This window comes from Diceros bicornis, chromosome 5 (assembly GCF_020826845.1).
Source record: "Diceros bicornis minor isolate mBicDic1 chromosome 5, mDicBic1.mat.cur, whole genome shotgun sequence".
Taxonomy (NCBI): Eukaryota; Metazoa; Chordata; class Mammalia; order Perissodactyla; family Rhinocerotidae; genus Diceros; species Diceros bicornis.
In genome coordinates, this window is record NC_080744.1 from 71,033,424 (window position 1) to 71,047,472 (window position 14,049).

The 14,049-nt window shown below is 43.3% G+C and overlaps 1 protein-coding gene across 3 annotated transcripts in view; it reads left to right on the top strand.

Moving 5' to 3' along the window:
* The window catches only part of TBC1D2B (TBC1 domain family member 2B), a 91,054-nt gene that overhangs the window by 63,129 nt on the left and 13,876 nt on the right, over positions 1-14,049 (top strand). For all 3 annotated transcript variants that reach the window (XM_058542195.1, XM_058542196.1, XM_058542197.1), the window contains 2 exons: positions 2,219-2,713; positions 11,138-11,255. In XM_058542195.1, coding sequence (XP_058398178.1) covers positions 2,219-2,713; positions 11,138-11,255 — 613 coding nt within the window. The remainder of the gene's footprint in view (positions 1-2,218; positions 2,714-11,137; positions 11,256-14,049) is intronic.

Below are 14,049 nucleotides of genomic sequence, written 5' to 3' on the forward strand. Positions count from 1 at the left end.
TCACTTCTCCTGCCCACCCCTGCCCAGGTGGAGCCTTGCTTCAGCTTGACACAATCTTTCCCTTCTCTGAGCATGCAGCACTGGTCTGCACTGTCTGGGCTACTCATGACAGTTGAAAATATGCTGTCAGAACGTGACCAACCCATTGTTACAAAACTCTCCCTGAGGTCTGTGTGCCAGGAGCTGTGCCAGTGGTTTTACATGCAGGCTCATATTTAATGCTCAGTGGGGTGGGCATTTTTATCCTCTCTGCACATGAGGAAGCTAGGGTTAGGGAGGTGATGTGACTTGCCGAGGGTCACACAGCCTGTGAGTGGCAAGGAATGTACCTCAGCCTGGACAGCCAGATTCCCAGGCTCAAGAGTGCTGTCTCCACGCTGCATACTTCTCTGTTCGCAGTGGTGGTGGTGGTGAACTGTGAGGGTATTCCAGCAAGCTGTTCTGAAGGCCCCATGTTGTCTTCCCTTGTACATTTTGGACTCTTACCATTTATGTTGTATGTTTTCAAACTTTAGGTATAAGTAGAACAATAACTGCATATTGATTTATTTTTAACTTTATTATGGAAAATTTCCAACATACAAAGAGTAGACAGAATCATATAACAACCCCCCACGTGCAGCCGTTACCCAGCTTCAGCAATTATTAATGTTTGGCCAATCTTGTTTTGTCTTATTTTCCCCCACCAAAGTCTTTTTTTTTCTGGAATATTTTAAAGCAAATGCCAGACATCATGTCATTTCACCTTTAAAAGACTTCAATGTGTATCTCTAACTGATGACACTTTTTAATATACTAATCCCACCATATTCATATCTTTTTGCAACTTATTTCTTTCAACATTATTTCTGAAATTATCCAGGTTGATACACGTAGCTCCTGAGCGTTTTTTTACCTGCCTCCTACAACTTCATCGTATGCCACAGCATCTTTATTCCTTCCTCTCACGGTGGACACTTAGGATCGTTTCAGTTTTTCTCACAGACCTTGCTGCAGTGAACATCATGTCCATGTGTCCATGTGAGAGAGTTTCTCTCGGGTATAGACTAGAAGTGGAATGCCTGACCTACAGGGAATGCATATCTTCAACTCTGCTAGATCTGGTTTCCAAGATGCTTGTACAAGTTTACACACTCAGCAGCAGTATGTCAAAGGCCTTTGTATTAGTTATCTATGGCTGCCATAACAAATTATCACAAACTTTGTGGCTTAAAACAAAGCATGTTTATTATCTTACAGTTCTGTAGGTCAGCAGTCCAACATGGGTCTCACTGGATGAAAAAGAAGGTACCAGGATCTAGGGGACAGTTTGTGTCCTTGCTCATTCAAGTTGTTGGCAGAATACAGTTCCTTGCGGTTGTAGGACTAGGTTTCTGTTTCCTTGCTGGCTCTCCGGTGTGCCCATTCCCAGCTTCTAGAAGCCACCTGCATTCCTTGGCTTGTAGCCCCTTTCTTCCATCTTCAAAGCCAGGAAGAGCAGATCCATTCCCTTTCTTGCTTCACATCTCTTCTACCTCCTTTTCCATTGTTGCAGCTCTCTGGCCAGCTCTTCTGCCTTCCTCTTCCACTTTTAAAGGCTCCTATGATTGCATTGGGCCCACCTAGATAGCCCAGGGTAATCTTCCGGTCTTAATTTCTGTAACTATAATTCCATCAGCAATGTTCCTTTTGCCATGTAAGGTAGCATATTCACGGGTTCCAGGGATTAGGGCAGGGACATCTTTGGGGGCCGTTATTCTGCCTACCGCAGCCTTAATTCCTCTGTATCCTTAATATCTTACAAATATTTTCTCACTTGTCTTTTCACCTTTTTGAATGATAATTTTGAAGCATAAAAGTTTTACATTTGTATACATATGATATATAAACACACATACACACATATATTAACGGAGCCAGATTTTTGAGCCTTATTTTTGCAGTATCGCTTGTATTTTCTTCAGTGCTTTTCACATTTAGGGCTTTAAACCATCTAGAATTGATTTTTTTTTCTGTCTATCGTCAAGAAGAAATCTAATTTAATTTTTTTTCCATATAGATAGCCAGTTTCTGCTCCCTGTTTATCAAGAAGTTTATTATTTCCTCACTGAGTTGAATGCCTGGTCATATATCAAAGTGCCACTTATACATGGGTTGATTTCTAGGTTCTCTTTTCTGTTTCATTGGTCTTTTTGCTGAGATCACATCATTTAAGTTTTCCTTTTGTTTTTCTCAACAGTGAATATGATATTTATGGGTTTAAGACTGTCCCAGAGGATGACGAGGAAGAGAAGTTAGTTGCCAAAGTCCGAGCATTGGACCTGAAGACTCTCTACCTCACAGAAAACCAGGAGGTTTCCACTGGGGTCAAGTGGGAAAACTATTTTGCTAGCACAATGAACAGGGAGATGATGTGCTCTCCAGAATTAAAGAACCTGATCCGTGCAGGCATTCCACACGAGCACCGTTCCAAGGTGTGGAAGTGGTGTGTGGACCTTCACACCAGGAAGTTCAAGGACACCACTGAGCCTGGTTACTTCCAGACCTTGCTTCAGAAGGCGCTGGAGAAGCAGAACCCGGCCTCCAAGCAGATCGAGCTAGACCTGCTGCGGACTCTCCCCAACAACAAACATTACTCATGCCCCACCTCAGAAGGCATACAGAAGTTACGCAACGTCCTGCTTGCCTTCTCCTGGCGGAATCCAGATATCGGCTACTGCCAAGGTCTGAACAGGTGTGTGCTCAGCCCACAGAATGCTCCTGTTGGCCATTAAGATAACTTGTAGGCACCAGGCACTGCCTAACAGCTCTTTCACCTTCTGGTCAAGAAAAGCCAGTATTTTAAGGGAAAGAAGTAGTTGCAGTAAGCTAGTTTTAATTATGCAATATCTCCAATTCTAGAATAACTGAGAGAAACAAATGTGCTTTCAGAAAGTATTAAGAACACCAAAGTCAAAAACAACTAGGTTTCTCATTTTCAATTCCTTGCTCTCATCACACTCAGGTTTTGATCAGAAGTTTAATTTCATTACATGAAGTCAAAACTGGTGGCCACTCCTTGTTTATACAGGATGTTTGTGAATCAAGAACTTGCCCCAAACAGTTCTTCAGCTGGTTGAAACTTAGGTCTTGAAGAGCCCAAACTTGTTTTCTTTTGGACTAGAGTCTTTCTGCAGGTCTTGCATATGTCCCTGCTTCCATAGGCAGAGGACACTGAAAAGCTTCTCACCTTTTCTTAGTGATCCAGGCTCCTCATTCTGAGCTGAGCTGGGACAGGATGAGACCGTGGGACGGACTGAGGTCTGCTCTCCATGAAGCTGCTCCCCATCGCTGGACTTTAAGTGCTGATGGCTGCTTTTTACCTCATGTTTGTGTTTCACTGGCTGACCCACTGTCTGCTGCTTCTGCTCACTGCTGTCATTGCACTTGTCCGTTTATATTCCTCTCTGTGTCGTGAAAGTCAGTAACCAAGCTTGTTAGAAAGATGGATAAAGTAGGAATGGAGCAGCTCTGTGTGCATTCTTTAGGAATTCTTCTGTAAATCACGTGCACGAGTTGAGTTTTGAATGCTGACATTTATTCTGGCTGCTCATAGGCTCCTTTTTTTTTTTTATTGAGGTCCTAATAGTTTGTAACGTTGTGAAACTTCAGTTGTACATTATTATTTGTCAGTCACCATATAAATGTGCCCCTTCACCCCTTGTGCCCAGCCCCCAACCCCCTTCCCCTCTGGTAATCACTAAACTGTTCTCTCTGTCCATGTGTTGGTTTATCTTCCACATATGAGTGAGATCATACAGTGTTTGTCTTTCTCTATCAGGCTTATTTCGCTTAACATAATACCTTCAAGGTCTATCCATGTTGTTGCAAATGGGACGATTTTGTCTTTTTTTTTTATGGCTGAGTAGTATTCCATTGTATATGTACACCACATCTTCTTTATCCAGTCATCAGTCGATGGGCACTTGGGTTGCTTCCACGTCTTGGCTATAGTGAATAATGCTGCAATGAACATAGGGGTGCCTAAGTCTCTTTGAATTGTTGACTTCAAATTCTTTAGATAAATACCCAGTAGTGGGATAGCTAGGTCATATGGTATTTCTATTTTTATTTTTTTGAGAAATCTCCATACTGGTTTCCATAGTGGCTGCACCAGTTTGCATTCCTACCAGCAGTGTATGAGGGTTCCCTTTTCTCCACATCCTCTCCAACATTTGTTATTTTTTGTCTTGGTGATTATAGTCATTCTCACGGGTGTAAGGTCATATCTTAGTGTAGTTTTGATTTGTGTTTCCCTGATGATTAGTGATGTAGAACATCTTTTCATGTGCCTGTTGGCCATCTGTATATCTTCTTTGGAAAATTGTCTGTTTCTATCCTCTGCCCATTTTTTGATTGGGTTGTTTGTTTTTTTGTTGTTCAGTTGCGTGAGTTCTTTATACATTTTGGAGATTAACCCCATGTCAGATAGATGATTTGCAAATATTTTCTCCCAGTTGGTGGGTTGTCTTTTCGTTTCGTTCCTGGTTTCCTTCGCCTTGCAGAAGCTCCTTAGTCTGATGAAGTCCCACTTGTTTATTTTTTCTTTTGTTTCCCTTGTCCGAGTAGATATGGTATTTGAAAAGATCCTTCTAAGACCGATGTCACAGTGTACTGCCTACATTGTCTTCTAGGGGTTTTATGGTTTCAGGTCTTACCTTCTTTGATCCATTTTGAGTTAATTTTTGCATGTAGCGAAAGATAATGGTCTACTTTCATTCTTTTGCATGTGGCTGTCCAGTTTTCCCAGCACCACTTATTGAAGAGACTTTCCTTTCTCCATTGTATGCTCTTAGCTCCTTTGTCAAAGATTAGCTGTCTGTAGCTGTGTGGTTTTATTTCTGAGCTTTCAATTCTGTTCCATTGATCTGTATGTCTGTTTTTATACCAGTACCATGCTGTTTTGATTACTATAGCTTTGTAGTATATTTTCAAGTCAGGGATTGTGATGTCTCCAGCTTTGTTCTTTTTTCTCAGGATTGCTTTAGCTGTTTGGGGTCTTTTGTCGTCCCATATGAATTTTAGGATTCTTTGTTCTATTTCCATGAAGAATGTCATTGGGATTCTGATTGCTTTAAGTAGTATGGACATTTTAACTATATTTATTCTTCCAATCCATGTGCATGGAATATCTTTCCATTTCTTTGTGTCATCATCGATTTCTTTCAATAATGTCTTACAGTTTTCATTGTATATGTCTTTCATCTCCTTGTTAAATTTATTCCTAGATATTTTATTCTTTTTGCTGCAATTGTAAATGGGATTGTATTTTTGAGTTCTCTTTCTGTTAGTTCATTATTAGAGTATAGAAATGCCACTGGTTTTTGTAAGTTGATTTTGTACCCTGCAACTTTGCTGTAGTTGTTGATTATTTTTAATAGTTTTCCGATGGATTCTTTAGGGTTTTCTATATATGAAATCATGTCGTCTGCAAACAGCGAGAGTTTCACTTCTTCATTGCTCATTTGGACTCCTTTTATTTCTTTTTCTTGCCTAATTGCTCTGGCCAAAACTTCCAGTACTATGTTGAATACGAGTGGTGAGAGTGGGCACTCTTGTCTTGTTCCTGTTCTCAAATGGATGGCTTTCAGTTTTTCCCTGTTGAGGATGATGTTGGCTGTGGGTTTGTCATATATAGCCTTTATTATGTTGAGGTACTTTCCTTCTATACCCACTTTTATTGAGAGTTTTTAGCATAAATGGATGTTGGATCTTATCAGATGCTTTCTCGGCGCCTATTGAGATGATCATGTAGTTTTTATTCCTCATTTTGTTAGTGTGGTGTATCACATTGATTGATTTGCGGATGTTGAACCATCCCTGTGCCCCTGGTATAAATCCCACTTGATCATGGTGTATGATGTTTTTAATGTATTGCTGTATTTGGTTTGCCAATATTTTGTTGAGGATTTTTGCATCTATGTTCATCAGTGATATTGGCCTGTAATTTTCCTTCTTTGTGTTGTCCTTGTCTGGCTTTGGTATCAGGGTGATGTTGGCCTTGTAGAATGTGTTAGGAAGTGTTCTGTCTTCCTCAATTTTTTGGAATAGTTTGAGAAGGATAAGTATTAAATCTTCTTTGAATGTTTGGTAGAATTCTCCAGAGAAGCCATCTGGTCCTGGACTTTTATTTTCTAGGAGGTTTTTGATTATTGTTTCAATTTATTTACTTGTGATTGTTCTATTCAGATTCTCTATTTCTTCTTGGTTCAGTTTTGGGAGGTTGTATGAGTCGAAGAATTTATCCATTTCTTCTAGATTGTCCAATTCGTTGGCATCTAGTTTTTCTTATAATCCTTTGTATTTCTGTGGTGTCTGTTGTAATTTCTCTTCTTTCATTCCTAATTTTATTTATTTGAGCCTTCTCTCTTTTTTTATTAGTGAGTCTGGCTAAGGGTTTGTCAATTTTGTTTATCTTCTCAAAGAACCAGCTCTCTGTTCCATTGATCCTTTCTACTGTTTTTTTTCTTTCAATTTCATTTATTTCTGCTCTGATTTTTATTATTTCCCTCCTTCTGCTGACTTTGGGCTTTGTTCTTCTTTTTGTAATTCTTTTAGGTATAGTTTAAGATTGCTTATTTGTGATTTTTCTTGTTTGTTGAGGTGGGCCTGTATTGCTATAAATTTCCCTCTTAGGACCACTTCTGCTGCATCCCATATGAGTTGGTATGGGGTTTTTTCACTCTCATTTGTCTCCAGATATTTTTTGATTTCTCCTTTAATTTCTTCAATGATCCATTGGTTGTTCGGTAGCATGTTGTTTAGTCTCTACATATTTGTCACTTTCCCAGCTTTTTTCTTGTAGTTGATTTCTAGTTTCCTAGCATTATGATCCGAAAAGGTGCTTGATATGATTTAAGTCTTCTTAAATTTATTGAGGCTTGCCTTGTTTCCCAACATGTGGTCTGTCCTTGAGATTGTTCCATGTGCACTTGAGAAGAATGTGTATTCTGCTGATTTTGGATGAAGTGTTCTGTATATCTGTTAAGTCCATGTGGTCTAGTTTTTTGTTTAAATCCACTATTTCCTTGTTGACTTTCTGTCTGGATGATCTATCCATTGATGTAAATGGGGTGGTAAGGTCCCCTACTGTTATTGTGGTGTTGTTAATATCTCCTTTTAGGTTTGTTAATAGTTGTTTCATGTACTTTGGTGCTCCTGTGTTGGAAGCATATATATTTATAAGTGTTATGTCTTCTTGGTGCAGTGTCCCTTTTATCATTATATACTACCTCTCTTTGTTTCTCATTACCTGTTTTATCTTGAAGTCTACTTTGTCTCATATAAGTATGGCAACACCTGCTTTCTTTTGTTTGCCATTAGCTTGGAGTATCATCTTCCGTCCGGTCACTCTGAGCCTGTGTTTGTCTTTAGAGCTGAGATGTGTTTCCTGGAGGCAGCATATTGGTGGGTCTTGTTTTTTAATCCATCCCACCACTCTGTATCTTTTGATTGGAGAATTCAATCCATTTACATTTAGAGTGATTATTGATATATGAGGGCTTAATGCTGCCATTTTATTCTCGTTTTCCAGTTCTGCATTTCCCTTGTTTCTCATCCCATGTCTTTCGGACTACCAATTCAGTTTGGTGGCTCTCTATGATGGTTTTCTTAGTTTTCTATTTATTTATCGTTTGTGTCTCTGTTCTGATTTTTTGTTTAGTGGTTACCATGAGGTTTGTGCAAAAAGTCTCATAGATGAGATAGTCCATTTTCTGATAGCCTCTTATTTCCTTAGACTAAGTTAATTCCATCTCTCTCCTCTTCCCCTTCTGGGTTATTATTGTCACAACTTATTCCATCTTGTGTTGTTAGTTTGTGGTTAAAATGACGAGATTATATTTATTTTTGATGTTTTCCTTCCCTTTATCTTTAATGTTATAATTAAGTGTTTGCTAATCTGTTCTGATAGAGAGCTGCAATTTTCTGATTTTGTCTACCTATTTATCTCCTTGCTCAAGGCTTCGTAAACTCTTTCTTTTTTTTTCAGGTATGAGGGCCTTCTTGAGTGTTTCTTGTAGCAGAAGGTCTTGCACTGATGAACTCCCTTAGGTTTTGTTTATCTGGGAAAGTTTTTATTTATTCATCATATCCAAAGGATATTTTCACTGGATAGAGTATTCTTCGCTGAAAGTTTTTGTCTTTCAAAATTTTGAATATATCATTCCACTCTCTTCTAGCCTGTAAGTTTTCTGCTGAGAAATCCCTTAAAGCCTGATGGGGGTTTCTTTGTAAGTTATTTTCTTCTGCCTTGCTGCCCTTAATGTTTTTTCTTTGTCATTGACTTTTGCCAGCTTTGCTACTATATACTTTGGAAAGGGCCTTTTTACATTGATATAATTAGGAGTTATAATAGCCTCTTTCATTTGTATTTCCAGCTCCTTCCCCAGGCTTGGGAAGTTCTCAGCTATTATTTCATTGAGCAACCTTTCTGCTTCATTCTCCTTCTCTTCTCCCTCTAGAATACCTATAATCCTTATGTTGCATTTCCTAATTGAGTCGGCTATTTCCCAGAGAATTTCTTCATTTCTTTTTTAGTCTTAGTTCTCTCTCCTCCTCCATCTGAAGCATTTCTATATGTCTGTCCTCCAGACTGCTGATTCTCTCCTCCATAATATCAGCTCTGTTATTCAGGGAATCCAGATTTTTCTTTATCTCATCCACTGTTTTTCATCTCCAACATTTCTGATGGATTTTTCTTTATCATTTCAATCTCTTTTGTGAGGAGTTCCCTCTGTTCATTAATTTTGTTTCTGATTTCATTGAACCGTCTATCTGTATTTTCTTGTAATTCGTTGAGTTTTTTTATGATACCTATTTTGAATTCTCTGTCATTTAGATTATAAATTTCTGTGCCTTCAGGATTAATTTCTGGGTGTTTGTCATTTTCTTTCTGGTCTGGAGTATTAATATATTTTTTCGTACTGTTTGATGGCATGGATTTGTGCCTCCGCATAGTGATAGTATTTAGTCACAGAGTCCACCTGCCACCACTCCTTCTACTTCCTCCGGGGGGTCCAGCACCTCCACCTTCATACATATGGCTGCGTGGGTCTCTCAGTCTTCTTTTGTGTTATGTGAATGTCCTCTGTTGGTATATGAATGTCCTTTTCATTGTATCTTATGGGGAGAGAGTCTAAGGGAAGAGCTCACTCGGCCAATGATGCTGAGGCATGGCGCCTGTACCGGCACGGTGCCTGTGCTGGCCCGGCTGAGGAGTCATGGCAGCCCAGAGAGCTCCAGTCCTCACACAGTTAAACCTCTTCCAAGGAGATGCTGAGTCGGCCTGGCACAGAAGCTGAGGAGAGCCCGGGGCCCCAGGGTGCACAGGCCTCTGGCGAGGTCGTTTGCTGCCCTCTGGCTTCAGCAAGAACAGTCTCCTCCTCCTCCGACCTCCTCACTTGCTCATAGGCTTTTTAATCCTCATTGTGCCAGATACTGACCTCAAGATAAGTGTATCAATTTGCATCTGAAATGAGAGTATTGCAGGAAGAAAGGTTTTTAAACTGGAATGTTACTTGGTTAAGACCTGAAACCAAATGGTTTCCAGGAAGTCATTGCCTCTATGGTGATGAGGACTGGGTGGCCTCTCTGTGCCCTGAAAGTAAAAGGGACTTCAGCTGCTCCTCGGTGGTCCCTGTTAAGAAAAAAAAAAGCCTGTAAATAGGATACTGCCTAATAAAGCAGTCTTGTTTTGCCTAAGTCCACAATTCACACTGTATACTCAGTTTAAAAATTCCCAGAAGCTGAAAACCTCTGAAACTCAAGGGATCCTGGCGAGGACTTGAGCATGCCTGTTTGGGGCTACAGTAGCACCCCATTTATCTGGCATTGTCATGGAATCAATTCTTTCACACATAAGTAAAATTTCAAGAAAATTGAAGCTTTCTCTCTACATCTCCACCCCCATCACCATTAGCGCCTCTAAACTTTAATCATTTTATTGGATTTTTTTCTTCAGAATATTTTGTACATGCCTTCTGAGAACCTGGAACTTTAGCAGAAGGACTTCAGCCTTTTCTAAGTGATTTGGGCTTGTCATCTTGAACATTAGTTAATTTAGAGTCCTGTCCTCAAAGGCTCTGCTGATTTCAGACTCTTTGCCCCTTTTGCTGGCATCCTTAGGTGCTGTGGATTTGGTTTCTGTGCTTGCATGTCCTGGTTTTCTCTCCTTACCCATCTCTGCCCATTGTCACCTTTCTTCTCTCCATCCCATTCGTGCCTACCTGAGGCATCCCCTTCCCACCCACCCCAAGTTTTTTTTTTTTTTTTTTTTTTTACCTTTTAATTTGAGATGAGTTCATTATAATTTTATCTAAGGAAGAAAAAAAACAAATTCTGAGAGTAGCTTTGGGATTTTCCCATAAGTGATGCAGAGAAGCTTCATGTCACAAACAGAGGTTCTTGGATTTCAGATACATAGAGAGGGGCTTTTCTTTGTCCTCTTTCTTTCCATCCTTCTGCCCTGAGTGCCCGCTCAGAACCAAACCTGGAATGACTGAGTAAGTAACCCCTTGATGAGTGACGATGTAAAATCTCAACCCAAGTTTCCTTATGAGTAACATGCAGTTATATATATGGTCTCCTTTCCCCACTGTGTGCATGCTGTGGACACAGGTCTTTTAGAAAGCCCTGCAGAGTGGTTCTTTTGTCTGAAGCCCCATTTCAAGCAGAATGGTACCAGGAAAGCTGTTTTTAAACCATCATGTGTTCTTTGTCTCTTTCACTCACTCACCTCTGGATTTTTTGTGCTTAAAATGCTTAGTTGGAACTTCTTGAACTCAAAAGCCAATGAACTCAAAGAATTAGCTGTATTAGCAAAAATCTTATAATGAAAACATTTTTTTTTAAATGAGGCTGGTTGATCATTGGGAAACAATTTCATCATCTGTAAACAAAAACCAAATGAAGAGGGGGATGTAGCTTTGCTTCTCAAACTTTAGGAAATGCCTTGCTTGCCAAGGAACACTTACTTATTGTCCTTTATTGGAGAACTAGACATAGTTGTGGGCATGAGATAGAAAACGGCATACTGCAGATGTCTCTGTGAAGACTGGCCGCACTGCCTCTGTCTGGGCGCGGGGCGCTGGTGCTCACCTTGTTCTCCATTTGCTTGTAGATTGGTGGCGGTGGCCCTCCTGTACCTGGAACAAGAAGATGCTTTCTGGTGTCTAGTTACCATAGTGGAAGTTTTCATGCCTCGAGACTATTACACAAAGACTCTTTTAGGATCTCAGGTACTTCTAAAAATATTGTGCTTCTGTCAACAACTTGTAGAATTAGACCGGAAATGTGACCTGAATTAAGCCTTGGTGGGGGGAGGCTCCACGTGCGTGGCTTCAGCAACTGACCCCTGAAGAAGGTGCCCAGCAAGGCAGGGCATACCTCGGAGACTGGGCTGGGCTGTTTGTGAGCCAGTGAGTGCCAGGTTGGGCTCCCTTAGTGCACTGGAAGCCAGCAGGTTGATTGTTACATCCCAGTGAGAAATAGGCTGCCCTGCAGACCTCCTATTGGTGGTGCCTGCTCAGCACCCTCTCCCCTGGTCACAGCCTGCCTGGCCAGCTAAGCCACAATTCAGGGGTGCTTGGGGAGCCTGGTGTGTTAGCTCAGGTTCTCCAAGAAGCAGACGCCAAGGAAGGAGTAGATGTGCAAGAGATTTCTGAGGGTAAACACCTGTGAAGGACCAAAGGGAGGGACCAGGGAAGGCCAGGAGAACCCCCAGACCAGAGGAAGGAAGGAGGCTTGGGTGGGAAGGGTCTCAGACTACTGTGTGGTTCTGAGAAAGTTTTGGCAAGGCCAGTGGGGAGTCCTCAAGCCAAGGTCACCTGTTAAAAGGCGCACACGTCTCATGAGAATGGGCTACGTTAGTGCCCCTGCCGTGCTCCCTCAGTGGCTGGGAGCAGCCAGTGGGCAGAAAGCTTATGCAAACGAATGCAGTGATGGATCCAGAGGGGCAGTGCTGGGGCTGTCAGTCACCTCTTGCAGCAGGAAACCTGAGCAGTGTAGGTCATGCCCACCACACCTAGAGCCTGACGCCAGGGGACAGGGTCGGATGACGTGGAGTGGGAGAGCCCAGAGTTTCTGTCTCCACTTGGGACAGTCCCGGCTCTGGACGAGACCCTTGGTCCTTGCGGCCCAGGGCATCTCTTCCCTAGGCTGGGCTGGGGCTGCTGCCATCGCTGGCTTCCATGATGGGCTTTCCCCACTTTCCTGCTGGCAACCCTTTTCATGTCTGACTTTCGGTCAAGTCCTGCCCCAGGAGCCTTTCTCTCTTTTGACCACAGCTGTGCCTGTCTGTGCTCCGTTGTATCCTCTTCTCTAAGCTCGTGCCATTGAGTGGCCTGCCTGCTCACAGAGCTGCTCCCACCTCCCGCTGCCCTACCCCAAGTCACGAGAGCTCAGCCTACAAGCTGTCTCCCAGCTCCTGCATCGGCCAACGGAGGTACTGGCAGAAGACGAGAGGATGGCAGGAGGAGAGTTGAAGGTAGTTCTCTCCCTCTCTGTCAGGGGCACTGCCTCTCGGTGGCTTTATCTCCTCCATGGCGCCAGCTCCTGTCTGGCGGGTCCTCCCTGCTCCAGCCTGGGGTGGCTTCCTGCCCTTGCCTCAGGCTGGGCATCGGCTGTTTGGCTTCTCAGCTTTTCTGTCACCAGTGTGACAATCTCCCTGGGTGGCTTCTTTTGCCTGGTTGGGCCCTGACTGAGTTTCACGTTATATTTGCATTTCTGTGTTTGGTGACTCTCATTATTGCCTTCTGTCACCACCTGTACTGCCCACCCCTCTAGGTCCCCAGGCCAGAAACTTGCGTCAGCCTGGACAACTCCTTGTTCCTCTCCCTCTGTGTCCCCGTAGTTGCATTTATCACTGCCACCTGCTGGCGGCTCTCATGTCTGTTCTCCCTTCATCCCCCTCACCACTGTGAGGGTGCCATCCCCTCTCCTACGCCGTTGCAGTTGCCTCCTCCCCTTTCTTCCTGCCCTCATCACCCCCCTCTCCAGTTCCCCATCCGTCTCACTCACAGATTCAGCCGTGTCCCTGGCTGCTGAGCTCCCAGGGCTTCTTAAGGCCTTCAGGGTAAAGCCCAGGGCCCTCCGTCCACGCCCTGACACTCCCCGCCCACTGGGCAGCCGGAAGCACAGTGTGATAGAACACTTGTTCTCTGGTCCTGCCCTGCCCTCTGTGTACTTTTGATACGTAACACTGCCTCTACCTAGAACACTGTCGCCCTCCTAGAAAGCTGCTGCCCAGCCTGCGCTCATAGGCCACTTCCTCTGTGACGCTTTCCCGGCCTCCCAAGGCCGACGTCACGGCCCCACTTCTGTTCCTGCTGCTCTGGGAGACACAGGCCTCGGTGGTAGCCGTTATCTCACTGGATTATCCTTGTGTGCCTGCTCGTTTTCAGCTAGTCCTCAGCGCCTTGAGGGCTGCGGCCCTGTCTTGCATTTTAGTAGCCTTCAGTACAGCAAGTGTCTGAACTTACATGAGCTCTTTGACTAGGGGAAGGGAGCTGGCATTTAAGGAGCCCGAGCCCCATGCCAGCAGCTGTGCAGCTGCACAAAGCCGTACGAGTGGAGGCATCATTGTCCCCATTTCACTTGGGAGAAAACTGGGGATCATAGACACTGAGCAACTTGCCTGAGGTGCCACCACTGAGGGCCCGAGCTGGGGTGTGGTCTCAGACCTCTGCGGCTCTGGGCCCAAGGGCCCCCTCTGCCCACTGTCTCCTAGAACACCACAGAAGGATGGCGGGAGGGGGCTGAACTCTGGCCTTCCTGGGGAGTGGGCTTTTCTCCCCTGCCTCCCTGTCCCAGCTTCATGGATGTGGACTGATCCCAGGGAAAGCTCATCTGGTCTCCCTGTGATCACTTCACTTTGTTAATTAACCTAGAGATTATTTTTTGTCAAACTGGTGTGTAAACTAGGAAATGAAGAGCAGTGGGAAGAGGCAGCAGTCATAGTTGGGTGTGAATAGAGGTCAGTAAAGAAAGTTTTATGTATTTATGGACACCTGGAAGCTAAGAGCTTTAAAGACT